Source organism: Equus asinus, chromosome X (genome assembly GCF_041296235.1).
Source record: "Equus asinus isolate D_3611 breed Donkey chromosome X, EquAss-T2T_v2, whole genome shotgun sequence".
In the NCBI taxonomy this organism is placed as follows: Eukaryota; Metazoa; Chordata; class Mammalia; order Perissodactyla; family Equidae; genus Equus; species Equus asinus.
In genome coordinates this window covers 138815590-138841853 of record NC_091820.1, presented here as the reverse complement: position 1 = coordinate 138841853, position 26264 = coordinate 138815590, and the positions used below count along the sequence as shown (strand labels likewise).

Genomic DNA, 26264 nt, shown 5'->3' with positions numbered 1-26264 from the left:
AGGGGAGGAGGCGGAGGAGGGGCAGGAGGCGGAGGAGGGGCGGGAGGCGGGGCCCGGGCGCGGGGTGCTCCACCCCGTTCTCGTCCCACGGTTGGGCCCCGCCCCCTCCCAGGACCACAGAGACGTGGGCCGACCATGCGGGCTAGAGAAGCGGCCCTTCGTCTTCTCGCCAAGGCCCCGCCCAGCCTCCCCGCGCGCCTGAGGCGCCGCCGCCCGGCCGCGAAGCGCCGCTTCTTTCCCAGTCCTGGGCGTCGGAGCCTCGGCTCGGGGGCGGGGCGGAAAGCGGCCGTGGGCGGAGTCGCTGGGGACTCGCCACGGTTGGGGGCGGGGCGAGAGCCTGCGGGCGCTTCCGGTTTCCGGCCGCGGAGGAAGGGGCGGGGTCCGGGCTGTGGTGGGAGAGTTTGGCGGCGGCAGTAGCGTGTGAGCGGTTCCTGTGGGAAGCTTGGTGAGCGGGCCGCGCGCCCAGCCGGGCTCCGGCCGCTCGACGAGGGGAAGCGCGAGAGGCCGGGGGCGCGGGACCGAGGGTCGAGCCGGTAGTGCGGGGGCCGGGCCCGGCGGAGGGAAGTCGGGGTGGCGGCGGGTGGAGTCGGACTCCGGGGGCGCAGGAGCCGGCCGCGGCCGCGGGGGCGGGGCGGGGGCGAGGCTCCCGCGCGGGAGCCGCCGAGGTGGGGTTGGGGCAGGGCGCGCCGAGCTAGAGCCACGTCGGGGAGCTCTCGAGCCGCGTGGGCGCTGCGGCTGACCGGCACTGCCGGGAGGGGCTCCTCCGGCTTCTGAGGAGACAGCTGCTTCTGGAAGTTTCTCTGGATGGGGCCGTGAGGTGCTTAGTCGAGGCCTACGTTTGCTCTTGGCGCAGACTCCCGCCCTCTAGGCGGCGCTCTTGTGGGCCCGCTGAGGTACCCCGAGGCCCCCGGCCCTGGGGAGCCACGGCCTTTGTCTCGGCCCCGTTGGCGACGTTGGGAGCGAGTGCGGTCCTGCAGCGCGGCCGCCCGGGGCCCACGAGCCCCGCCGCAGAGCTCGGCCTGGCCGGGGAGCGCGGGAGGGGCCTGCCGGCTGCCGAGAGTTGCCGCCCTGTGTAGTGGTCGTTGAGAACGCTTGCCTGGTTCCACAGGCACGAGCAGTCTCCCCGACTCCCCGGGGAAGGGAATTGTCCAGAAGGGTGGCTCTGGATGGGTCTAGGCGCGTGCTGGGAGGCGGCCGCTCGCTCCGCGCTTCCGGGCCTCGGCGCTGCTGGTGAAGCAGCCCCGCTGGGCGCAGCCCGTGCCTTGGAGAGCCCGGCGCAGCCTGCCGGGGCCCAGGGCGGCCGGCGGCCCAGCTGTCACAGCTTCTCCAGCCGTCACAGCTCCTCCTGTCCTTCTGTGCCTTGTCAGGAAAGAAGCTCGCGTCTCCCTGTTGGAAAGCTGCTAGCAGCAGGATGAGTCTGCAGTGGACTGCAGTTGCCACCTTCCTCTATGCAGAGGTCTTTGCTGTGCTGCTTCTCTGCATTCCCTTCATTTCTCCCAAAAGGTATGGCCTGTGGAGCAAACAGGCAAGCGAGTTGAGAGGGTGACTGTTGTGGAGCCCTATGGCTTCTGCGTGCAAAGTTGCTCGACCCTGCAACTGGGGCCGGCTGGAAACAGGTAGAACTTGTCTGAGGTGGGGGTGGCAGGGGTTAGGTTGGTTATCACCAACCTTCTACACAGTTCGGCTTTGTGACACCTGGCCGAGTTCCTTTCCTGAGCATCCTGCCTTCTGGGTGCCGGGAAGAGGAGAAGACTTGTCTCTAGTTATGGTCCTGGGAACGATGCCCTCTTGCCGCCCCTTGGGTCCCTAGGGTTCGGGGGATGGCATTGTGGGCTCCAGAAGACTTTCACCACAGGGTCACGTTGTTGCTGATTTGGTGACTTCTGTCCTCCTAACTAGTCTCACTGGCATTGCGTAGTAGCCTCATGAGCATTACTCAGCCCATGAAGGATGAAGCCATGTTCCCTTTCAGTGAACAAAAGACCCCCGTTAAAAGTTAGCTGGAAAATTTTAATTGCAGTTAACATGATGAACACATTATTCTGACTTAGGTTAGAACATTACAAATAAGCCTTTCTGCACAAGATATTTTTAAAAGCTGTTTTTTAATAAAAAGTACAGATTCCTGATGTGATACAATAGGAAGTGTATAGCACTGCCTAGGGAATATTCTTGCCAAAAGCCGCATCTGAATCTGTTCACACCTCATACAGTTCAGAGGAAATGCAGAGACAGAGGCCCCCTCACTGCTGCAATCTGGAAAGCTTTGTAGGACAAACAACCTGGTTTCTGCAGAAAGTAAATTGGGGAAGAAAACAAAAGAGGACAGGGGAGGGAGGGGCTTACAGAATCAGAGAGATTTAAGACACTTATCACCCTATCACTTCCTGTTCAAGCAAACTATTAAAAACGGTTGCAACAATTGGGCTGTGGGATTCTGGCTCTGAGAATGAGGGATTCTCATTGAAGTTCTCGAGTTCTGGTGATGGCATTGTGGTGTCGTTAATCGTTATGAAGGCTCTTTTCTGGTAGAGCTACTTCGTGAAGTATTTATGGAGGGAGATGAAGGGAGGTCTGGGGTCGGCTTCGTAATAATCCAGGGTGGTAGAAATCTGCATGCACCAAGATTGGTCACATGGAAAAGCAATTTAAAGCAATAATGTGTATGTGACAAACATTTTGAATACTCCATAGGGGAATGCAGTGGAAAATAAATTTCCTGTTTCTGTCTCCAAAGACTACTTGTGTTTAAGACTGATTTTCTACCCTGTGAATGTCAGGAATATGGGAAAGCCTTTATTTCTTGAAGAAACTTTCAAGGACGTGAGAATGCACATAGGAGAAAAAAACATATAAATGTGAAGAATGTGGGAAAACCTTCTGTCATGCCAAGTCCTTACAAACATGCGAAAGGACTCACTTGATAAAAACCTCTTGAATGGAAACAGCACGGGGAATATTTCAATTGGCCCATATCCTTATTGTGGGAAAACTCCCACTAGAAGGAAATTTAAGAAACGTGGAAGATTGACGGAAGTTAATTCATGTATAGTGTTCTAGAAAATTTTCAACATAAAAGAGTTGCTATAAAAGTTGTAGATATATTGTGTTTACTAAGCCTTTTTCTTGAAATGCAACATTGGACTGTGGATTTCTACTAATTACTTTGAGAAATGAAGTGAGAATTCTATGAGTCATCTTTCAAAAATAGTACGTGAGATTAGTGGGAAGTGCTTTTTCCTTAAATTGGTTAATGTTTTTTCTTTCCATTTTGCAGCCTGTTGGATCCATGGGTGAATAGAAGTGTATTTTTTTTTTTTTTTGAGGAAGATTAGCCTTGAGCTAACTACTGCCAATCCTCCTTTTTTTTCTGAGGGAGGCTGGCCCTGAGCTAACATCCGTGCCCATCTTCCTCTACTTTATATGTGGGACGCCTACCACAGCATGGTGTGCCATGGGGTGCCATGTCCGCACCCGGGATCCGAACCGGCGAACCCTGGGCTGCTGAGAAGCAGAACGTGCGAACTTAACCGCTGTGCCACCGGGCCTGCCCCCTAAAGTGTATTTCTAATATGCAATTAGGTTTAACTTTTTTATAATGTTTTATTCTGTGTTAAGGGGCCATTGAAAATTGATACTTTGGTTTTTGTTGGGATTTTCCTACTGGCCTTTTGTAGCTGTTCCTAGATATCCCTAATCCATTATATATATTGTAACTTTCTTACTGAGAAAGCTTTTTTGAGATTGTGGGTATAGGAGCCCTTTTCTATTTTCCATACTATTAAATGTTGAGACTAAATTTGTATATATGACAACTTAAAAAAAAAAGACTGATTTTCTAGAAATTTATATACATGAGTGCAAGCATCTTTTTTTTTCTTTTAACACTCTTGAACGAATGTCTTAAATTGGAGAATTGCAAGCAGCTGAGGCTGAGCTTGTATGGGATATTTGCCATTGGAGAAGATGCAAAACTGGATTTCTGTTCTCAGGGCCCTGGATCCCAAGTGTGTATTGTCTCTCTTCAGCTCCTATCATTTTTGTCGTCTTTGCAGATGGCAGAAGATTTTCAAGTCCCGCCTGGTGGAGTTGGTAGTGACTTACGGTAACACCTTCTTTGTGGTTCTCATTGTCATCCTCGTCCTGCTGCTTATTGGTGAGTGAGCTGTGGCTGAGGGCAGCTACCTGCCCTCGACACTTTGCTGTGGCTTCTGCCGCAAATCCCTGTGCCATGTTCCATGTGAAACGTACAGCTTTGGCTTCTCAGAGACAGGCCACTTAAGTGGCCCCTGTTTCTCTTGGGGAAGAGGCTTCTGTTATCCACGGAGAGGGTGCTGCTGACTGCTGGCAGGGTCTTCACTTTGACCAGCAGCCTTTTGTACACCCTTTGATGACCACCTCACATCTCTGGGGCGGCTCCTCAGGTCATTCTAGAACTGAAACCAAGAGAAGCTAACTGGCCCATGATGACCTTGGTCTAAGTAGTGCTGTTCTCCAGTCACTTAGACAGAAGTATCAGTCTCCTTCGATGCCTGAACTAGGCCATGAATAGGCAATAAGTGACCAAGTAGACAGGGAGCCTAGCTGGGAAGGAAGCTGCCCTGTCCTGTTGGATGGGGGGACTGAGAGGTCTGGCAGCATATCTAGGGGGCAAATCCCAGACCTCTGTGGATCTGGGTTAGACTTCAGGTCTTTCGAGTCCTTCCACCTCTGAAGTTCTCTAAACCCCACATTGAGGTGCACACCAGCAGGGGCTTGAAAGATACACTGGTCCAAGGGTACGTACTGCTAAATGATGAGGCCTGGGGCCAGGTGGTGCTAAGATGGAAGGCAGACATTTTGTGACATGGTGGTGGCATGATTATTTGGAGAGACTAGAGGAATCATTACAGCTCTTGTGTGGCTGTTAAATGTGTATTTTGCTGTAGTAAGTGGTCAATATGTCCCTCTGCTTGGACTCCAAAGCATTGGCTTGGCTCTGCCACAAAGAGTGGTCCTGTCTCTAAGGTGTGATGCCTGCTTAGGCTCCTTTCTCCCCGAGTCCCCAGCAGAAATGTGGCAGTGGGTGGGAGGCCAGGGATGTATAGTTCAGGGGACTGTGCATGGCCCTACCCACTAGCTGCAGCATTTAGGCATTTCAGCATTTCTCCTTCCTAATATCTTAGGGGCCCGATGAGATATGTTCAGACAGGGCTGCCTCTGAACAGGCCAGGTGTGGCCTACTCATTCCCAGCCGGATAGGGTGGGTGCCAGCTGCCCACAGACCTTGCAGTTCTTGAAATACTTGGCAAGGCCCCAAGAGGCACTTCTTTCCAATCAGATTTCTCTCCCTGAGTGGCCTCTGGGCCTGGAAGGGTAGGGAATATACGTGTCATCCCCTGAGCGTGAAAAGCCAGGCTGCAGGGTTTTGGAACTGAGCATGTGTGCTTTGCTTTTGGGTGTGTGGTGGGGGTGAGAATTAGGGTGGAGCAGGACTGTGTTCTGGGTATTCCCTCAGGGCCTTGCCCCTCTACAAACCAGACTCCGTGAGCTCTCCATTTTCTAGCATAGCTGACTGAGCCAAGGAGGCCCTTTGCAGAACCCAGTAGTTGGCAAAGGTGCCATTCTTTTTTGGCGTCAGGGAACTGCCTGGAAGTTCTAGAGAGACATCTGGCCGTGATGACAGGCTGCTTCCTAAGAAGTAAGAAGTGTAAACTAGAGAGGTCAGCAGAGGGTTCTACAGGTATAAGTGTTAGCTAGTAGCAAATACTAGTGCAAGGTGATGGACATAACTAGCTAGAGCTGCAGTGCTGGCTGGCTTCTAGGCTTCACTGGGAGGGGCCTAGGGTAGATCTCACTGGGGGAGTGGGCTCGATAAGGGTCTAGGATCAACTGCCTTGGGCCAGAGGTCTGAGATGGGGGGGCAGCACTCTGCTGTGCTACTTGGGCTAGTGTGGCCCAACACCCCCACTGCTAGTCTGCTCTGTACCAAGTTGGTCCTTAAGGTGGTAGGGTTCCTGGATGCAGATGACAGTGTAGAAAAATATGGGTTTTTTTTTTTTGTATTTTAAATTTAGAAGTTTTTCTTTCTGAGAAGGATTTGCCTTAACATCTGTTGCCAATCTTCCCCTTGCCCCCAAAGCCCCAGCTCATAGTTGTATATTCTAGTTGTAAGTTCTTATAGTTCTTCTATGTGAGCCACCCCCACAGCATGGTTACTGACAGACGAGTGGTATGGTTCTGTACCTGGGAACCGAACCCGGGCCGCTAAAGTGGAGCACATCAAACTTTAACCACTAGGCCGTCAGAGCTGGCTCAAAACGTGTTTTTTCAATCACAAAAATAACATTATTTTTAAAAATTCAGAGATTTAACCTAGAAAGTTAATTTCATAATCCTATATCCCACAGCTAGCCATCGTTTAATACTTTCTTGTACATTTCCACACGCATTTTTCTCTGCTGACATCACTACATGTTTTGGATTGGATTCATATCACAGTACGTACTGTTTTGGATTGTTTTTTCCACTTACTGTGTCCTAGACATATTTTTACAGCAATTTCATTATTTTTCAGATTGTGTAGTGTCTTGTCATATGGTTATACTGTAATTTAGTTCCTTTATAGGCATTCTCACATCATTGCACATTTATGCAAATATTTCTGTAGGATAGACTTGGAGAGGTGGCACTGATGAATCCAAGGGTATGAACATTTTAAATTTTATGTCTTAGTTTGGGCTGCTATAACAAAAATATTGTAGACTGGGCAACTTAAACAATAGACATGTGTTTCTCACAGTTCTGGAGGCTGGAAGTCCAAGATCAAGATGCCAGCAGATTCACTGTCTGGTGAGGGCCCTCTTCCTGCTTCTGCCCTCTCGCTGTGTCCTCACGTGATAGAAGGAGTGAGAGAGCTCTCTGGGGCCCCTTTAAAAGGGCGCTGATCCCATTCATGCGGGCCTTGCACTCATCACCTAATCACCTCCTGAAGGCCCCACCTCCTAACACCGTTCCATTGGAGGTTAGAATGTCAACATAGGAATTTAGTGGGGAGAGGAACATGCAGTCCATAGCAAATAGGTGTGTCGTTGTTTTGGTTTATATCCCTGCTAACAGTCTTGGAGGGTGCTTGCTTCATGATACAGATTTAACACAAAGACACCAGTAGTGGGAGGCACGTTTTTATAATGTAACATCAGCTTAAAAGCCAAACAGTCTGAAACCAGAAATTAAGAACAAGACAGGGGCTGGCCCCATGGCCAAGCGGTTAAGTTCGCGCACTCCCCTTTGGCAGCCCAGGTTTTCGCCAGTTTGAATCCTGGGTGCAGACATGGCACCGCTCATCAAGCCATGCTGAGGCAGCATCCCACATGCCACAACTAGAAGGACCCACAACTAAAAATACACAACTATGTACCAGGGTGCTTTGGGAGAAAAAGGAAAAATAAAATCTTTAAAAAAAAAAAAAAAAGAGACAGTACCCATATAGTGATATCTTATGCCTCTCCCATGGTGGTCTATTAAGAGCCCTCTTTGGGTAGATCTTTATGTACTGACTTAAAAGATGTCTCTGGGGGTGAGTTAGGAAAAGCAGTAGGTATGGGGTGGTTCCATTTCTACTTTATAGGTAAACATATCAATGTACATGTATCTAAACTGGAGGACTATATGTCTGACAGTGGCTCTCAGGAGCAGAGGCTGTTCACCCTTCAGCAGTTCTTTGCATGCCCCCTCTGCGCCCAGAACTGTGCAAGGCCTTGGGGAGATAGTAGACAAGATTTCTGTTCTTGTGGAGTTTGTCGTCTAATTTGAGGGAGACGGACAATAAACCTGTACTTTGGGTAATTTCAGATCCAGGTGTAGATTACAAAGAATAACATAGGGTAATGTGATCGGAAGTGACTGGTTTAGATAAGTTGGCCACGTATCAGATTCCTTGCTGGGGATGATTGTGTTATGAGATTGTTTCTCTTTCCACATTTCCGGTATGTTTGAACTTTTGATGAGTGCAGATTCCTTTTGTAATCAGAATAAAACGGTTTAACAAAGCTCATTATAAAGCTTAGAAACAAAAACCCTTGAATCTTTAGCAGGCATCCTCTGGGTCTTGACGCCTAGGCAGCTCAGGCCTCCTCAGTGGGCATTTCTATAAACAGGACTACCCTGGCTTGTCACTGGGGTGGCTGGCGACCTGCCTGACTTGAGATAAACAGAACCAGATGTTGGGGGCGCTGTGAGAAAGAGGAGCTGCCCCCATTGCCAGCAGTGCCTCAGACTCCGTTAGCATTTTGACATGGGAAGCAAGCTTGTGGCCTGCTCTTGTAGAGTGGGGCCAGGGAGTGACGTGAGAAAAGCTGGAGGAGAGAGTGGGCCTGAGGGCAGAGCTTCTGAGAAGGCATCCCCCGAAGTGTATGTAGAAGGGGGGATAACGGGAGACAGAGTCAGGGGAAGTGAAGTGAGGCCGCCCAACTCAAGCCCCCTGTCACCTGGACAGCTTAGTCTTCTCCGAGAAAGAGCTAAACACCTCTGTATCTCGTCTCATCTCTGCCACAGATGCTGCACGCGAGATTTGGAAGTATGATGTGACGGAGAAGGTGAACCTCCAGCACAATCCTGGGGCCATGGAACACTTCCACATGAAGCTTTTCCGTGCTCAGAGGAATCTCCACATTGCTGGCTTTTCCTTGCTGCTGTCCTTGTGAGTGGGGAGGGGTGAGGGGCTGTGAAGGGACCCCTGGGCTATCCTGTGACCTTGACTCCTCAGTCTGTGACCTTGAACCGGAGGCCCTGTCAGGGGAGCCACACGATTTCCCCAGAGGCCTCTCATTTTCCTCCAGACTCCAGAGGCAGCGTGGAGAGTGGGAGAGGACTGGCCAGAAGGTCAGAAGACCCGAGTTCTGGCTCTGCCATGACTTACCACGTGCTTTTTTAGGGCAAGTGCATTACCAGCTTGCTCTGTGTATGTGGAGTGAAGTAAGTGACAAGGCATTTCCCTCCTCTGGGAGAGGCCCTTTGGAGCCCAGCTTAAAAGGACCAACTGAATAGGGGCTTTTTACGTATGGGGTCCTGACCTGAAAAGAGTGGGCAGAAATGGCATGAAGGGGCTGAGACTGACCCTGTCTCCAGAGCCTTCCCAGATGTAGACCTGTCATAGGAGCATGTTGTGCTCCATGGCAGCCTAAGTATTTCTGGTGTTTTTTTTTTTTTTTTTTTTTTTTGGCAAGACTGAGTGCCTCCATCAGGGCCATGGGGGTGGCTAGTTGGGCAAGACTAGGCTGATATAAAGCACCTCTTTCAGCCTGGGGGCCTTTCGCTGCCTCCTGCTCACAGGGGTTCTGATCGTGGGGGCCTGGCTTTTCTTGGGTCTGCTGACTGGCAGGGAGTAGACGTGCTCAGGCCAAGGGCTTCCGGAGGTATTGGGAAGAGGCTTACCGTGAGGTTATCTAGAAGCAGGGTGAATGTATGGATTCTGGGTCTGGGCCCGCTCTCCTCTAGTCATCTGGACATCCTTTTTTTTGAGGAAGATTAGCCCTGAGCTAACTACTGCCAATCTTCCTCTTTTTGCTGAGGAAGACTGGCCCTGAGCGAACATCCATGCCCATTTTCCTCTATTTTATATGTGGGATGCCTACCACAGCATGGCTTTTTGCCAAGCAGTGCCATGTCTGCACCTGGGATCTGAACCTGCGAATCCCGGGCCTCCGAGAAGCGGGACGTGCGAACTTAACCGCTGCACCACCGGGCCGGCCCCCGGACATCCTTCTTTAGTAGGCATTAGAATGATTACTTGTCTGGGTTTCACTTTTTCAGGAAAAGAGTCAGTCGTTCAGGTGAGCCTGGCCTCTCTGGGTCAGAATTGGAAAGTGCCGGGGGTGGAGCTGGACAGGGCAAACAGCTTTCAAAGTGATCTGTTTGGTCACAGAAGTGGTCTGCAAGTGTGCCGGCTTCAAATTTCTGAGAGTCAGGAAGTGAGAAGGCTGGGAGGAGTTGGACGTATAACACTAGAGTTTTAGAACTTTGGGAAGCTGTGAAAAAGAAGTTTCATCTTGTGGTCTGAGACTGAAAAGAAAGCAGATCTGGAGGACTGAGTCTCAGAAACAAAATTCTGAGTCCAACTGCAAGTGAGCCGAAGTGGGGAGATAGAGACCCGGCTGTGTCGAAAGAGACCACAGAGGCTCTCGGGGGGACTCCCAGGCAAGCTGTGATTCCATCTGGAAGACAGGAAGGACAGAAAGAGAACTAAGGACTGCCCCAGAAGAGCACACAGAGCTTTGAGAAGAGTACTAGGAAGGTGAGAGCCTGCAGGGAGCTCTGGCTCATGAAACGTGGTAAGGCCTGGGGAGAAGAGAGTCTCCTTGATGTTTCTGTGTAAAGGAACGAAATGGCATGCAGAGGTCAAGGGTAAAGGAAGCACTGGGATGAGAGAGTTGAAATCCCAGGTGAGTGAGTGTATACTGGAGTGCTAGCTGCTCTAAATGACTTAGCTTCCATTTGCCCTTGATGAAATTATGTCCAGAGGCTCTTGAGATCATTTGCAGGTGGAATTGCCGGTCCTTGAGGAATTGCAGGGTAGGAGAGATTCTGGCAGACTGCAGAGAGGCAAGCATCCCAGTTTGCAAAGGAGGAAGAAGGTAGGTGAGGCAATAACTAGAATGGGAGGGTCTGACTTTGGTCTCAGATCATGTTGTAGAGAGAATAGCTTGTGTGCTCTCCGAGAAGAGAGAGGGATCATTGGAGATGATCTACTGGAGAACAGATTTTATCAGTCTTAGCCCTGCCTTTTATCGGTCTAGTGTAGATGGATTTTCAGCAAAATGTTTGCCAGTCTCCAGTTCAGTTCTTAGGGACCAGGTACTGAAGTGTGAGCAGGGTGCTGGCATCACAGTGTGGTTAGGTGGGGTCCTAACTCCCTTGAGTGGCTGTTGCCTGGATCAGCTCCATCCAAATAGAGCCCTCAGGGGTTCACGCTGCACCCCCAGCCTGCTCAGTGTTTCTCTGCTGAGTGCGGTTGTCATGGTGAGCAGATGCAGGGAGAAATGGAAGCTAGGAGGAATTGAACAGCAGGTAGGCTAGTTACTGCTCAGAATCCACAGCTGTCTAGATGGCTTCCCTGGCAGGGCCGACTCCAATGAGACTTGAGTGTTTAATGCAGATACATTTGTAAATGTGCGTGTAGGTTCATAAAGGGCAATGGAGACAGGGCCCAGCAGGAACTCGGAAAGACTTGGGGTTGTGGTTTATTGTAGCTCAGTAGGAGTTAGTGGCACAGCCACTGCAAAAGCTGATGAGCCATTAGCACCCGTCATTGAAGGCTGGGACCGCCAGAGGGAGGCACCAGCCCTGCCAGGTTGGATGTGAACCAGTGCTCCCCGGAGGGTTGCATTTGGGGCTCCACCTCTTGAGAGATGCTCGCAAACTGCAGGTTGTGAATTCGGAAGCAGTCACAGTGGTGGCAGATAGAGTGGTGCTTATTCCTCACCTACTGTGGCTTTGAAGTCTTACTCTCCTGATTGTTCTGCTTTTGTAACCTCTTCCAGAAGGACACCTCCAGGGCAGGTGTTGTCTAACCAGGCCTGGTGACAGTGGGTAGCCAGGTGTACCAGACGAGTGAGTCTGTGCTTGGCTCAGTTCTCCCTCTCCAGCACCGTGAAGCCAGGTGTTTCAGTTTAATTCCTGCAGTTGACTTTTTAAAATTGACATTTAGTGCATGTTGGAGTCCAGTTTTATGAATGTTTTGACAAATGCAGAGTCAGGTAACACCACCGCAATCAGGGTTCAGAACAGTTATCAGTTTCCTTTCTAACCTGAAGGAGTGGCTTCAGAGAAAAGCAGTTCTCATTTATGCTCTATGCTATTCCCAAAGGGACACACGGAGGTGGGGAGAACGGAATGAGATTTTGGCTCACTGTTCCAGTCTGCTCTTGTGATCCCACTCTGTTCTCTATTATAGTAGCTGCCTCCCCTACTTTGCTGTGACCTCTCCATTTGACAAGCACGTAAGGATTTCTTGAATTCCCTTTTTTTGCCTTCCTTCTTCTCCCTAATGCCCCCCAGTACACAATTGTATATTCCAGCTGTAGGTCCTCTAGTTGTGGCATGTGGGACGCCGCCTCAGCATGGCCTGATGAGCAGTACTAGGTCCACGTCCAGGATCCAAACGGGCAAAACCCCGGGCTGCCGAAGCCGAGTGTGTGAACTTAACCACTCGGCTGTGGGGCTGGCCCCCAAATTCCCTTTTAAATGTGTCAGACGTAGTAACTTCTTGGGCCTGCTTGTTCCCACAGCTGCACATCTCTTTTTTTTTTTTTTTAATTGAGTTATTGATAGGTTACAATCTTGTGAAATTTTAATTGTACATTAATGTTTGTCAGTCATGTTGTAGGTGCACCACTTCACCCTTTGTGCCCACCCCCCACCCCACCTTTCCCCTGGTATCCACTAAACTGTTCTTAGTCCATAATTTTAAATTCCTCATATGAGTGGAGTCATACACAGATTATCTTTCTCTCGCTGGCTTATTTCACTTAACATAATTCTCTCAAGGTCCATCCATGTTATTGCAAATGGAATGATTTTGTTCTGTTTTCCACAGCTGCACATCTCTTACCTCTCCATCTTAGCTAAAGATTCCTTGCTGTGTCTGCCATACCATCCCAAGTCCCCATTTAGTTGCCAATCAAAAAAGGACATGAGGTTGATCTTGTGTAACTTCTTAAAAAAGGAAACAGTGACCCCAAGGATCAGTGTAAATTCGTCAGTTGCCCACAAATGGTGTGTTTAATTGTTTCTAGAGTTTTCCAGGACTATATATGCCTCCCTAGTCTAGGGGTCAGATCTTATATGGCAGCTGTGGCCCTATAGGAACTTCTTTCTTTGCATGGCATTAGCCATAGAAATGTTCTTGTCTAAACTTGATATCCACACAACCCATATGCGGCTTGCAAGAAACACTATAAAAAAAACTATTGTCTTTGTTATTGTGATTGCCAAAGTTCTACCTGCTTATTAAAATAAACAAAGCCACCTGAAGTTCAGATAATACAAACATGTCAAGCGTGAGAGTGAGGACCCTGTAGTTCCATCCCCAGAGATAGCTACAGGCAGTAATTGAGATGTTTCTGAACTTTTAAAAATAATGTTTTACTCAATGTATAACTTTTCTCTTACAAGTACCATGGGGTTTTTTTTGCTCTGCTTTGACTTGCCTTTTTCACTCAACAGTGTATCTTGGCGATTTTTCCAAATGACTCATGCAGACCTCTCTCATTCTTAATGGTTGTGTAGTGTTGTGTCATGTGAGGGGACCATTGTGTGTTTAACCAATTCCCTGCTGACAGATGTGGGAGCTGGTTCGAAATTTTTACTATTCGAGAACCCCTTTTGCATATCGGTGGGTTCTACTCTGTCCTCCCACACATTATGTTCCTTTTTTCCTTTTTCTCTTTGTAATCTTTGGGAATAGATTGGTGGTATCCTGGTCCCCTGGCACCTCACTGCTCTAAGTCTGGTCTGTGGTCCTGGGCAGGACCCGGGGCTCACCCCTGGCCTGCTAGTGAGGGCCTGCATTTCCATGAACTCCTGGCTGACCCCATGCACATAAGTGCTGGATGGCACTGATCTGGCACATCTCCCCATGTGTACTACCCCCGAGGTCATTGGTGGATAGCAGTTCTGGCTGTGTTGTGGGGTTTCACAACCTGGGATAGAGTTCATCTAGGTCTGGATATGGTCAAATGCATTTGAAACACTTGAAGTACCCTCTCGTGCTCTCAGGTACCTGGTTATTTCTTTCGGAAACCATGCTATGCTTACCCTGTCGTTTTTGAAGTGCTTTCTCTTTGAGGAATGTATTCTCTCATCATGTCAGCACACACGCACTGTCTGCCCTACATGGACTAACTCCTTTTTTTGTTCTGCATGTCCTTGCTTATGTGCCCCTCTGAACTTTTATGCATGTTCTTTTACAAATGAACCAGTGACTCTTGTTAGCCGCATGCAAGCCTGTGGGAAAGAGATGTTTCTCTGTTTTGCTTTGCTGAGTCAAGTTTGGTTGCATTATGAGATTGTTTTGTGGGGTCCCACTCATGGTCTTAGCAAACATTCGAGCATTACTCTACAGGAGACGGTGCTGGGGTGTTGGCACAGAAAGAGGAATAAGAGAGTGGTTGAAGGGAGAGCAGCACCAGAGTAGCCCTCACCACACCGTGTTGGAGTTACGGCAGAGTAGTGCTCGGAATGTCATGGGGCACAGATAAGCGCACCCCTCCACACAGTCTTGGTGTCTCCACGTAGGAGTGCGGCAGCGTGGAAAGGGAGGAAGAGGAGTCAGAAGCTTGTTTGCGTTGGTTTGAGCTGTTAGTACTAGATCGTTGGTTTTCAGCCCACCTCTGACTGCAGGCTGGGGAGTGGGCTGCTGTGTTCCCTGAGTAGTTTTTAGCTGGCTTTTGGTGGGAAGGCGCCTGCGCCATCTGTAAGCTAAAATCTACCTCCTGTATGTCTTCCTTATTAGTCTTAGTTTTATGACTCTGACAACCTTAATTTCTTAGTCCCCTTTGTACGTCTGAAGAATATTAAGTCATCTGGTAGCACATAGCCATTGGAGGAAGATGAGGCTTTAAATAAACAAAGAAGAAGATAAGTTGTCTGGGGCCAGCCCCGTGGCCGAGTGGTTAAGTTCGTGTGCTTCCGCTTCGGTGGCCTGGGGTTTCGCTGGTTTGCATCCTGGGGGCGCACCTAGTACCGCTCATCAAGCCATGCTGAGATGGCATCCCACGTGGCAGAACTAGAAGGACCTACAACTAGAATATACAACTATATGCTGGGGGGCTTTGGGGGAAAAAAAAAGAGGAAGATTGGCAACAGATGTTAGCTCAGGGACAATCTTTAAAAAAAAACTAATTAGAAGAAGGAAAAAAATCCACATGCTGCTTAAAAACGGGCTAGCTGTTGTTGCCATGTGGGAACTTGCATTTTCCACTGAGTGTATTGCGGACATCACTCTAGGACAACTGGTCTGGCTCTCCAGCATTCTTACGTGTCTCACCAATTCCCTGCTGGTGAACATTGAGCTCATCTCCTCCGTTTTTCTGATATCATAAACAGTGGAAAACCCCTCTTGGTGGTTATTTTGCCTGCATCTCAGCTAGGGTGGGTTCTTTAGGGCTCCTGATCCCATTCCAAGAGTCTGTGCCCCTCTTACCATCTGTGTCTCTCTCGTCCATGTTTGCGCTCGTCTCACTGGCAGGCACTGGCTCAGTCCCTGAACCCCAGTAGGTACCAGCTAAGTCTGGGGAAGGGCAGGCCGAGCAGGGTGGATGGGTCAGGAGTACCAGGAGGCAGGGTAGAAGGTTTTGAATGCTGGTCCCAGAGTTTGTACTCAATCTCTCTGTGGTAGAGGGCTGAATTTTTTCCAATGGTGCTGCACCAAGGTCAGAGTTATATGCTCATATTAGGCAACAATGTTTGGGATAGAATGGAGCAGGAGAGCTCAGAAGCAGGGAGACCAAGTCTGAGGTCGCCAGCGTGAGAGATGCTGGCAGCTTGAACCAGGGCACGGTAGCTGGTGGGGCAAGAGGGGCAGGTTTGAAAGCTGCTGATGGGAGAAGGGGTAGGAGGTGATGGAGCTGTCGAGCCTCTGAGGTGAGCCTCTGAGGCTGAGGTGGTGGCGGCTCTGCTTTGGGCACCTGCAGACGGGCACCTGTGGCAGGCCCCAGAGGACTGCCTGCATGCACGCACACATGCATGCACGTGTGGGAGGGAAGGTAGCTGGTGAGGTCCACTGGAAGAAACGAGGAAGCTAGGAGGAGAGGAGGAGGAGAAGGGGGGCTGGTCAGCAGGATGATGCACTATGAGCTGATGTGCTGTTTCACGAGGGGTGGGGAGATGGGTGAAAGGATGGTGCTGGCGGGGCAGCCACTCCCTGGAAGTGAGGTAGAGGGAGTGGAAGCAGATGCAGGGAGAGGCAAGACTGGGGAGAGGCAGCAGGTTAGTAGATGAAGGAGCCACGGAGGGAGAGAGCAACAGTCGGAAGTGAGACTGGGGGTGACCCTGGTTCCTAGCAGGGCCGGGGTCAGGAGCACGTTGGGGGAGCTTCCAGCAGTCCTGTTTGTTTCTGTTTGTGTTTTTATTGTTCGTTCATTTAAGTCGGCATCTAGATAAGGTAACTAAGGGATAACTAAGGGTTTAAAATCCTAATGCTCAGGCCTATGCAAAGACAGGGTAATTTAGGTGGAGGACGACTGCCTTCAGTTCCCCTTCGTCCGTGCCACCATCCCTTGGCTGCCATCGTTTTCCAAGGGTCCAAATGTGATAGTGCTTCAGATCTAGGTCCTGGGCAAGAGCCTTTTTGCTAAGTCCGTTGATTTCTAGTTCTCCCCAAGCCAAACTTGTCCCCGCTATAGTGGTGTGTCAGTGTCCTGTGGGTGCTGGGCCTAGGAAGGGGCTCTGATAGGGGGACTGCAGTGAAGTGAGGGGAGTTCCCTATGAAGAGGCCAAGAAGGACCATCTGACATGCATCAGAATGAGCATCAGCTTCTTTTAAAATACACACAGTCTGCTCAGCTGCTTAACTGGGGCAGAAGAATTCTCTTCCTCACACTCTAAAAACAAACGGTGAGTGATCTCCTTGGGGGCAGCATGCCAAGCAAGCAGAGGTTCCTTCTTCCTGATTCCAAGGTCACTGGAAGCCTGACGTTCCGGGAGGACCCCTTTCTCTGAGGGCCTCAGGGCTCCTGCCTCTGAGGCCTAAAAGCGGAGGGTGGGGGAGTGGAGAGCAGGGTTGTAGACGGACCCACTGGGCTCCTCCAACCTGGCATTGCCTGACCAACTATCCACTGGGTAGAAATATTCTCGCTGTGAAGGAGTGTGACTGTTGTGACTGAGGAGCTGGATTTTCCCTTTAGTGTAATTTTAATTCATTTAAACTGAAGAGGCCATGTGTAGCTGGTGGCCTCCATATTGGACAGCGTAGCTAAAGCCACCTTTTGTCCTTTGCTTCGGTTCCCTGCCCCAAGCCCAGGCGAGTTTCCTGGGCTCTGAGCATGGTATGTCGCCTGCTAGAGGCACTACCCTGTCTCCTTTAGACTCTAGTACGGTGCTACGTCCCCGGGTGACATCTCCCTCCCTCCCCTCCCTCAAAGGTTGCTTCTCCAGGAGCCAGCGTGTTTTAGTTTGAGTCAGCTAGTCTGGGATATCTTTCCAAAGTTGTCTGACCTTGTTCAGTTGCTCTCTGCTCCCTGTTTACACAGAATCCCTTAGATAGCTGGATTCAGGAGGGCAACGTGACAAAAACCCCAGAAACAACTCGCTCCTGTTGACTGGTTCTCTTCAGCTTGAGAGGGTGGACGACGGGTGGATGGCCAACTTCGCTGTCCTCCGGGTGGGCAGGCACCTTCCAGGTCGGCAGCTGGAGTTCCCCCAGGCTGTGGGCCTTCCCCCCCATTTTCTCCAGCCTTTGTGTACTGGAGGGCGTGTGGTAAGATGTGCTTGAGGCAGCCCTTCAGGAAGATTTTCCCTGCATCTTTTGAATCAACTTTCCTTTCTCCTGTTTTGCTGCTTCCATATTTTCATGACTCTAGGCTCTTCAGGGTGAGAGTTTCTTGGGGCGGCTTCTACCCTGTTATTACTGTTCTCCTTTGCCTGAAGCCTTTCCTGGGGTATCACCAGGCTTTTGGTTCCTTGGTAGGGTGGCCGCCTCCTGTGTTTTTTCCTGGACAGTGGGGTGGGTTTGCCCAGAATCCACCGCCTGCCCTGCGGAGCACTGCCAGAAACAGAGCTGTAGTTGGCCTGGAGAGTCAACAGGTGGTGCTGTGACACCAGCTTCCCACTTGCACAGGGGCAGTGGAGTGAAGGGGAATTGCCTACCTGTCCTGCAGTAGGGTCCTGAGGGCTGAGTGACCTAACTCACCTGAGGACGTGGCACTCACCATCTGGCTGGCACATGCTAAGTGGGCAGGATTGACAATGGGAGGGGAGAGTCGGGATGGGCACAACTGCAGAATATTCCAGTTGGGACACGGGAGGACTCTCCCCCTTGCTCCTCCCCCAATTCCTGTTAAGCCCACAGGAGGGAGACTGGATTAGTGCAAAAGCTCATATGAACATCTCCCCCACTTGATATGATTGGCCCTGTTTCTCTAGTGTCCATACAGAGACTCTGTTTCTCCTGCTTTCCCTTGTTTGCTCAACCTTTTATGAAAACAACGAGAACTCCGCTCAGCATCCAAAAATATCTTACCGAGAAAGCTGAGTTGATTTCAGGTATTTGGGGATGACGTTTGTCTGCCAAGGACACATCTGGATTCTCTTAAGGTTTGTGCACTGACTTTTTCCTCTGTCAGTGCATTTAACCCAGACTCTGGGCCCCTCTGTTAACCCTGCACCTTTGGGAAATCCCTTTGGCTTATGGTTTCTCACCTGTTGTGTGGTTAGCCGGATGACTGGACTTGGGCGGTAGAGCAGAGAGCAGTGGAGGATAACCTCAGGGGAGGGCAGAGCAGGACGTCAGCGTTTTCTGCAGGCTAACATCTTCTGGGCTGCAGAGACTTGGAGATTCTGAAGCTTAGCACCCTCCACTGTATACCCTGCTGTGTCCTGGGCCTGGGGCCCGGTGGACTCTTGGTGTGCTGAGGGAACACACAGAAGGCACGTTGATGTGCCTGGGAGGGCTAGTGGGTGGAGAGTCGTAGGGGGAACCTCACAGCTGAATCTTTTTTTTTTTTTTTAAGATTGTCACCTGAGCTAATATCTGTTGCCAGTCTTTTTTTTTTCTCTTCTTCTCTCCAAAGCCCCCCAGTATATAGTTGTGCATTCTAGTTGTGAGTGCCTCTGGCTGTGCTGTGTAGGACGCCACCTCGGCATGGCCTGACGAGCGGTGCCGTGGCCGCGCCCAGGATCCAAACTGGCGAAACTCTGGGTCGGTCGCCAAAGCGGAGCGCTTGAATTTAACCACTCGGCCGTGGGGCCAGCCCCTCAAAGCTGAATCTTGATGGGCGAGTTGAGGGCGGGCACAAGAGCATGGGCCCTAGTGTGTCGGGGCAGTAAGATGTTCTAGAAGGCAGGCTCCTGGTCAGCAGTGCTAGTTGCACTGCTCTTGGCTTACCCTGGGGCCCTGTGTGAGTACCCTGCAGACTCGGGCCAGGGCACTGGCTCCGTCCCTAGCTTTGGTGATGAGTGTTTTCCTGCGTGCCTTCTCCGCCACCACTGTAGTCACAAGTCAGGGTTGCTCATCAACACAGGTCTGACATGGCGCCTTCCCAATACTGCTTCCTGTCACCCTGTTGCTTGACTGACTGGCAGGTTCCATGTCTGCCCGTGTCCCCATCAGCGCGGCTGGGCCAAGGGAAGGCTGAGTCGGGGGAGAACCAGGGCACCAGACCTGCGTTCTGCCCTGGCCTGAGGTGCAGCCTCACACACACGGGGAGGGGTGGTCATCTTCAAGGCCCCTTTTCAGCATGCCAGGTATAGGGGGTCAAGAGCTCCAAAGGACAGTCCCTGGCCCGAAGGCATCCCTAACTCGGCAGCCAGACAAGGAAGAGATGATGCAGAGAGAGAAGGAGAACAGAGTGAGAACGATGCGGCAGATGGGGTCGGCACTCAGAAGGGGGACTGGGGATGGCCAGGAGAGGCTTTTTGGGGGAAGGTGGTGATTGAGCTGGGTCTTGAGTCATCAACAAGAGTTGTCAGAGCAGGGGAGAAGCCATTGCAGACCTGATGGGCTGATGTGCAGTGGCACGGACATGAGGCAAGTGAGAACCCGGCGTGTTCCAAGAAGTGCCGGTGGTTTGGTGTTACTAGAGCAGAGGGCCATGTGGGTGGTGAGGAGAGAAGAGCCAGCTCTCAGAGGGCCATGTGCCAGCCAAAGGCCAAAGGCGGTGGGCAGGCGTCAGAGGGTTTGAAGCAGAGGGGTGACATGATCAGATTATCTTGGAGAAAGATCTACTCTGGCTTTCCTTGGGGCATGGATTGTAGAGCTGTATGGTTGCGGGTCAGAAGGAGGCCAGTTCAGAGCTGTTAAAATCCTCCCCAGAAAGAAGCTTTGAGGGCCATCCCTGTTGGTGCTGGGGCTGACTGGGAGGTGGTCTGTCTGGAGGTGACAAGGACAGGACTGGACAATGGCTTGGGCCGGTAGGGAGGAGGTGGGGGCCCAAGGTGGTTGAGAGCTGGGGTAGATCAGTGACACTTTGTACACAGCGAGGGGGACGGTGCAGGGGCGGTCTGGCCTTCTTCGACAGGCTGAGTTGGGCGGGTCTCGAGGTAGACAGTTGGAGGTAAGGGCTGGGCTGAGATAAACCCTGTGGGGGATGAGATTGGTGGGTGGTGAGGGTTGCTTGAGTCAAGGGCAGGGGAGAGTTCCATGAGGGTGACTTGCTGGCTGCACCAAGTGCCGCAGAAAGAGTGCCCTGAGGACCCCAGGGCCCTCCTTGGATTGAGTGGTTAGGGCTCTGGTGGTCCTGCTGGTGGCTTGGCCAGGCCAGGGCCTAGGCTGACCTCGGTTGAGGAATGGAGGAGGAGGGGAGAGTGGTTGAGGGGTGAGGTTCCTGGAGGGAAGAATTACCCAGAATTGTCCTGGGCCGGGTTGGAGGAACAGGTTTAACAGGAAGGGAAAGGACGTGGATGGCATGAAAGACGAGGGGCCTGGGGGGCTCCTGCCCTGCACTGAAGGGGAGACCCTAACTAAGGGCTGCAAGTTAAGACGAGGGCCCCCTGGACAGCTCTTGTGTGGGACTCCATGTGTTGGCAACCCTGGTTCTCCATAGCTGAGGACGGGCTGGGAGGGCACCAAGGGGAGCTGGGCCCCTGCTGCACTGCCACTGTCATTCATTGCTGCCACCACCCCCCTGGGCCCAGCCTTGCTGGGTAACTGGGGCCACAGCCATGGTCACTTACAGTGCTACTAGAATCCGCTCCTGTCAGCCGCTTGCCCAGCCTTGTTGCGGGGGAGTGTCATCCTTGGGCTTGCCTCCCCCATCTTTGCCTGCTGGGTCCGCCAGGTGGCACACGTGCACTCCCCCCATCCGGGCTCCAGCTGGGAGGAGCGGCCTGCTCCACATTGCCGGGATCTGTTCAGAGTTGCCCAAGCACTCTGTGCTGGGAGGCTGGGGTTTAGTCAGACTTGCCTTTCTTTCTGGGCCCCTCCAAGTGACTTCCACCCTGCCCATGTGGTTCAGGTGTGTTGCTTCTCTCTGGCTTCTGGGGTGCTTGGGAGTTCCCTCCACCTTCAGGGCTCCAGCCCAGTGGGGGGCAGGTTGGTGGGCAGTTGGGGGCTGAGACAGGGAAACCTGAGCCCTGGGCCACGAGGTCCCGGCCGCTAATTTTAGAGAGCACATGTCACTGGAAACTCTCCCCTCCTGCCAGGAACCAGCGGCCTGGCTCTTCCCATGCTGCAAGCGGTGCCTGGAGCCTCTCCCTGCACCAGGAAGTGTAGTGGGTGTCTCTCGGCCCTTGCAAGCCTGCTCCCCTCTATGTACTCATTCCTGCCGGGGGTTCTGCCAGGGCCCAGGCCTAGGAGAGAACTGGCCTTGTTTGCTTTCCCCATCCCCTTGGGCTGTCTGAGCAGCAGGTGTCCATGAAAGCCCTGTGAAGGCTGCTGGGGGTCTCAGAGAGTGTGGCCTGAGAGCAGGCAAGTGCGGCAGCTTCGTCTCCTCCAAGCAAGCACTTTGTTGTAGAAAGACCCTGGACAAAGAGTCTTTCCCTCTTTCTCAGGGCCTCTGCACAGACAGGACCATGCCTTCCTCTGAGCTGTGTCTGGCCTGGGCCCCGTCCCAGGTGTGTGGGGAAAGTGTCGTGTCCCCCCACATCCCCTGCCTCTGCCCAATTTTGACCGTTTGAGCTGTGCCTTTCTCGAGGGATGGAGTCCTTCCCTCCTCTCTCTTCCTGCCAGGTAACATCTCAGGGCAAGGGTGGCTTTTGGGAAATGGAGTAGTGTGTGCCCCCAGCTGCCACCTGTTTGCTCCTCATGGCTTGGCTGGACCTGGACCTGAGGTGTGCACCTGGGTCCTGATTCTTCATTTTCTGTCCACTTAGCCTCAGAAGACCTGAATGCAGTGATGTTATCTAACAGATGTGTTCTGGCAGCTGCCTGTAGACAGCGTTTGAGAAGAGAGTGGGGAGAGAAGAGTCATTTTCATCTCTCTCAGTTGGCTTGGGAGTGGTTCCCTGGAAATTTAGAATATGTAATGGTTCCCAGCTCAGGTCTCAAGATTGGACAGCCAGGAGTGGGGATTCCACCCAAATCTGTTTCTAGCTCTTGACCTCGACTAGTTGCTTCAGCCTGTTGAGCCTCAGTTTCTCCTCTGTGAAATGGAGGCAGCTTTAGTGCCTACCTTACAAGGTGGCCTTGGCCGAGGATTCAGCTGGCCCGTTGGAAGCACCCCCAGGTGCTAGCTGCTCTTGTTTACCAAGGTGAACCTGGCCTGGCCGCGAAGAAAATGGCGCTGTGGCTTCTCTGGCACATCCAGACCCTGACCTGGAAAGTGCTGGGTTCCAGGCCCGGGCCGGCAGTGTCTCGCCTGGTTGCCTGGCAATCCAAAAGGCAGGTCTAGGCTGGAGGCAGGCATGGCAGGGAGCAACCAAGAGAAATTCGTGCCAGTCATTTTTCCCTCTTTCTTTTGCTCACATCTCCCTTCTTTTTATAAATAATCACAGTCTGCTCAGACGCCTGGTGACTCTCATCTCCCAGCAGGCCACACTGCTGGCCTCCAATGAAGCCTTTAAAAAGCAAGCAGAGAGCGCTAGTGAGGCAGCCAAGAAGTACATGGAAGAAAATGACCAACTGAAGAAGGTGAGTTCTGTCTACCTGACCCTGCCACATGACATTCTTTATGGGCCCCAGTGGCCACTGTTAGCCTATCAAGCTGGAAATTGTGTGACATACTGTTGTCGAAAGCTGAAGAGTTGGGTGGAGGGGCCAAGGGGCAGTTCTCAGTGGTGGCTGGTGCAGCGGGTTCTAGGGGACTCGGCAGGGAATGGGGCACCCTTGTTGTTGCTTTCTTGCCTCCAACTGCTGTGTCCAGGCTAGACTTTCCCCTGATAAAACTGACTCCCTAGCGAGCCAAGCCCTGTGCTATAAACACAGGCAAGTTAGCACAGAAGAACACAAGATAAGGCCCTGGTCTCCTGAGGATTGCCATCAGCTGGGGACGAGGTAGGGACAGGGGGCGGCCAGTCCTAGAAGGCTTGTCAGAGGAAGTGAGATGTGAGCCAAACTAGGAAGGAGATGGATGGACTTGGATTCATAGGTAGGACAGAGTTGGATGGGCATGGGAGAGTTTGGGGCTTCTTGGCTGGAGTTAGCTGTGGAGCCTGGGGAGAGGCAGGAGGGGCATTTGTCAGTTGGGGGTGACTGGCAGAAATCTCCAGATGATGGCAAATTGAATCATTGGATGGACTATTAAATTCTGAGGAGCTGCTGAGAAAGGAGGCAGGGCTGGGGGCCAGGGAAGGCAGGGCGTGTGGCCTGTGAGCTGTAGCAGGTGGCCCTGCTGGCCCTAGCCTTTCCCTGGTGGCTGGGAACAAGCAGTGGCCCAGTTCTGCACTGACATTTCTAAAGGGGCAAGTGCCCAGGGCAGCTTGAGGAATCACAGCTCAGTAGGGAGGATAGAGCTGGAGTCCCTCCCTCCCTCCTTCCCTCCCTTCCTTCCTTCCCTACTTCCCTACTTCTTGCTTCCCTCTCTCCCACCTAAGTAACTCGGGCCCTTGGTGCTCTTCCTAGGAAACTGCTGTTGGTGGAGTCAAGTTGGATGGCAGGGACGCCGAGGTGAAAGCAGAGGAAGAGAACAGGAGCCTGAAGGCTGATCTTAAGAAGCTGAAGGACGAGCTGGCCATCAGCAAGCAAAGTGAGCGTTGTCCTCGGGTGTTCTCGGCCCCCGGAAGTCCAGAGCCTCTGCCCTTCTCATGCCAAAGTATTAACAACAAACTCACACTTGAGCGCAGGAGCTGGGTGAAAACTAAAAAATGGTACCCTGCTCGTCCAGCCCAAACATAGCCGGGTTCAGTCCCAGCCACTGGGGCTCAGCGATTTGGCGGTGCACATGGGATCCCACCGAGGAGGGCCCAGGGTGCTCCAGAGGCACGTGGACTGACTCTGGATCGTCTCGCCGAGCGTCAGGCATGGGGAATGGTGCTTGGCATGGGCATCGTCATTACCAGGGGGCTTGTGGGTGGAGAAGGAGAGAACCCTGGAGGCTAAATCAGAGCTGGTTGAGACATTCCCGAGAAACCTGCTGTGAGTTCCTGTCTGCTCCCCATTGGAGGGCCCCTTCTTCTCAACTTTGAGGATGGGATTCTGGTCCCTGCCTCCTGCTCTCACTCCTGACATTCTTAGGATGTTTGTCCCGTGCCCTCAGCCTCCCTGAAGTCACCCCTGCTGAGGCCCCTGGGGTCCCTCCATGAGGGCTGGGGCATCCTCAGTATTGTCCCACTTCCCCCAGCTTTGTTGGCCAGCCCTCCCCCACTTTGGGGCAGCTGGCAGAGGAGCTTTCTTGAGAGGGGTGATCTAGACAGCTTCACTGGGGACAGATGTGGGCCTGTATCTGGTGTCTCCACCAAATAGGTTTTTTCTTCTTACTCCCCACCTTTTCATTTACCTTTCTTCATCATTTGTGTCATTCCCAGAACTAGAGAAAGCTGAAAACGAGGTTCTGGCCATGCGGAAGCAGTCGGAGGGCCTGACCAAGGAGTACGACCGCCTCTTGGAGGAGCACACAAAGCTGCAGGTCAGCACCTCTTGCCCTGCTCTGTTGGCTTGGAGGGTCCCTCTTCCCCTCGCCCCGCCCTCTCAGTCTCAGTGCAGGCCTGTCCCCAGTTGGGCTGCCTCAGCAGAGCCCAGGGGGAACCCTCATTGTGCTGGCGAGGCTGATACCCTACTGCTGCAGGTCCTTTAAGAGGCCCTGGCGGCAGGCTGGCTGCTTTCTCTCCTGCTCTGCTTTTCTTCCTTTATCGCTCTTGAGTCTGGGTCTAGAGAAGAGCCTGCCAAGCAGTGCCGATCTGGGCCCAGCAGCCAGAACCCTTATTTGGGCAGGAGGCGTGTGGGTAGATGGCGGCCACTTACTAAGGTGGCCTCAGCAGTGGGGTCGGCCTTCTGTACTGTGGGCCTTCCCAGCCTCGTGCCCAGCATCGATGCCCTTAAGAGGAGCTCCATCCCTTACATGCACCCCGGGTGTGGGGCCCTGGACTCCAGTCCAGTTCCACTGAATGGGGCCCCGTGAGAACCAGATAGAGACGTGCAGGAGAAACTCCAGGTCTGGCAGCTCACCTTCCCTCTGTAGGGGCTGCGGGGTGATGTGGGCCAAAGAGCTCGGGCCATCGCAGCCGTACACCCCCAAGCCTGGTCTGAATCCTCAGACTAGTTGCATCTCTGGGAGCTCAGGTGGCCTGGAACTTGGGTGTGAGGACCAGGTAAACAGCCCTAAGTTCTGACAGCTTGCCTCTGCACTTGGTGGCCCAAGTTTGGGTACCATAGTGGGCAGAGAGGGAAAGCCCAGCCTCCAAAGAGGAACCAGTGGCCTCAGTGTAGGGCAGGCTCACCTGTAGGACCTGTATAAGGTCTGTGGTCAGGGGACCAGGAGCTGGGACTTGAATGCCGAGGCTGCCGTGGGCATGAAGGCAGGAGTGGAGTGGGGCCCAAGGGGACGTGTTGGTGTGAGATTGGCGGCTCTAAGGAAAGTGACAGCAGAGGCTTCCAGCTGCACCCCCCGGCTGGTGTTAGGCTTGCAGCCTTCACTAGAGTGGGGTCACTCCCACCGTGGTAGGCCTTCAGATGCTTACTTGGATACCTGTCATTTGGGGGAAGGGGGCACCACACTGGGCTTCTGGGGTGGAGGGGCGCCCTGCCAACCCACTGCTTTGCGATTTCTGTCCCTTCCAGGCGGCGGTAGATGGTCCCACGGACAAGAAGGAGGAGTGAGGGTCCTCCTCCCCGCCTGTGCCGGTTGCCACCTGGCCTGCACTGGCTGCTTCCTGAGAACCCTTGGTACTTCGGTTTGCTCCCTTCCGCTTCCCGGCCCCTTGCACTGCTTGCAGTTCCACGCTCTCCCAGCATACCACAGGGGCCCTGGTTTCTGCCCGCTCAGGATGAGCTTGCTTCTCTCCTGGCCGACCAGGAACCTTTTGGGCACCTGTCACCAGGCATGGTGGGGCTTGCTGCCCGCTGGGTTGAGCCCCTTTTTGTTTTGCGCGTTGATGTTTGGGGCTCCAAGTCCCCTTTTCTGTGGTCCTGCAAGAGGGTGGGTGGAGCAGGCAGAGTAGAGTTTCTCTTGGGGGCAATAAAGGTTGTTATGAAGTAA

General features: G+C 52.5%; 1 protein-coding gene across 4 annotated transcripts; it reads left to right on the top strand.

Annotated features, from left to right (window-relative positions):
- The first annotated feature begins 30 nt into the window (after positions 1-30).
- BCAP31 (B cell receptor associated protein 31) lies at positions 31-26264 on the top strand. Of its 4 annotated transcripts, none has more exons than XM_044763047.2 (8): positions 31-445; positions 1368-1503; positions 4056-4156; positions 8536-8680; positions 22627-22762; positions 23693-23816; positions 24595-24695; positions 25847-26264. In XM_044763047.2, exons 2-8 carry the CDS (start codon positions 1412-1414, stop codon positions 25883-25885), a joined length of 738 nt encoding a protein of 245 aa, XP_044618982.1. In that variant the 5' UTR covers positions 31-445; positions 1368-1411; the 3' UTR covers positions 25886-26264. The 4 variants fall into 4 exon arrangements, with proteins under 4 accessions (XP_044618982.1, XP_044618983.1, XP_044618984.1 ...); XM_044763048.2 differs by having other exon boundaries at positions 346-533; XM_044763049.2 differs by lacking the exon at positions 31-445 and adding an exon at positions 611-817.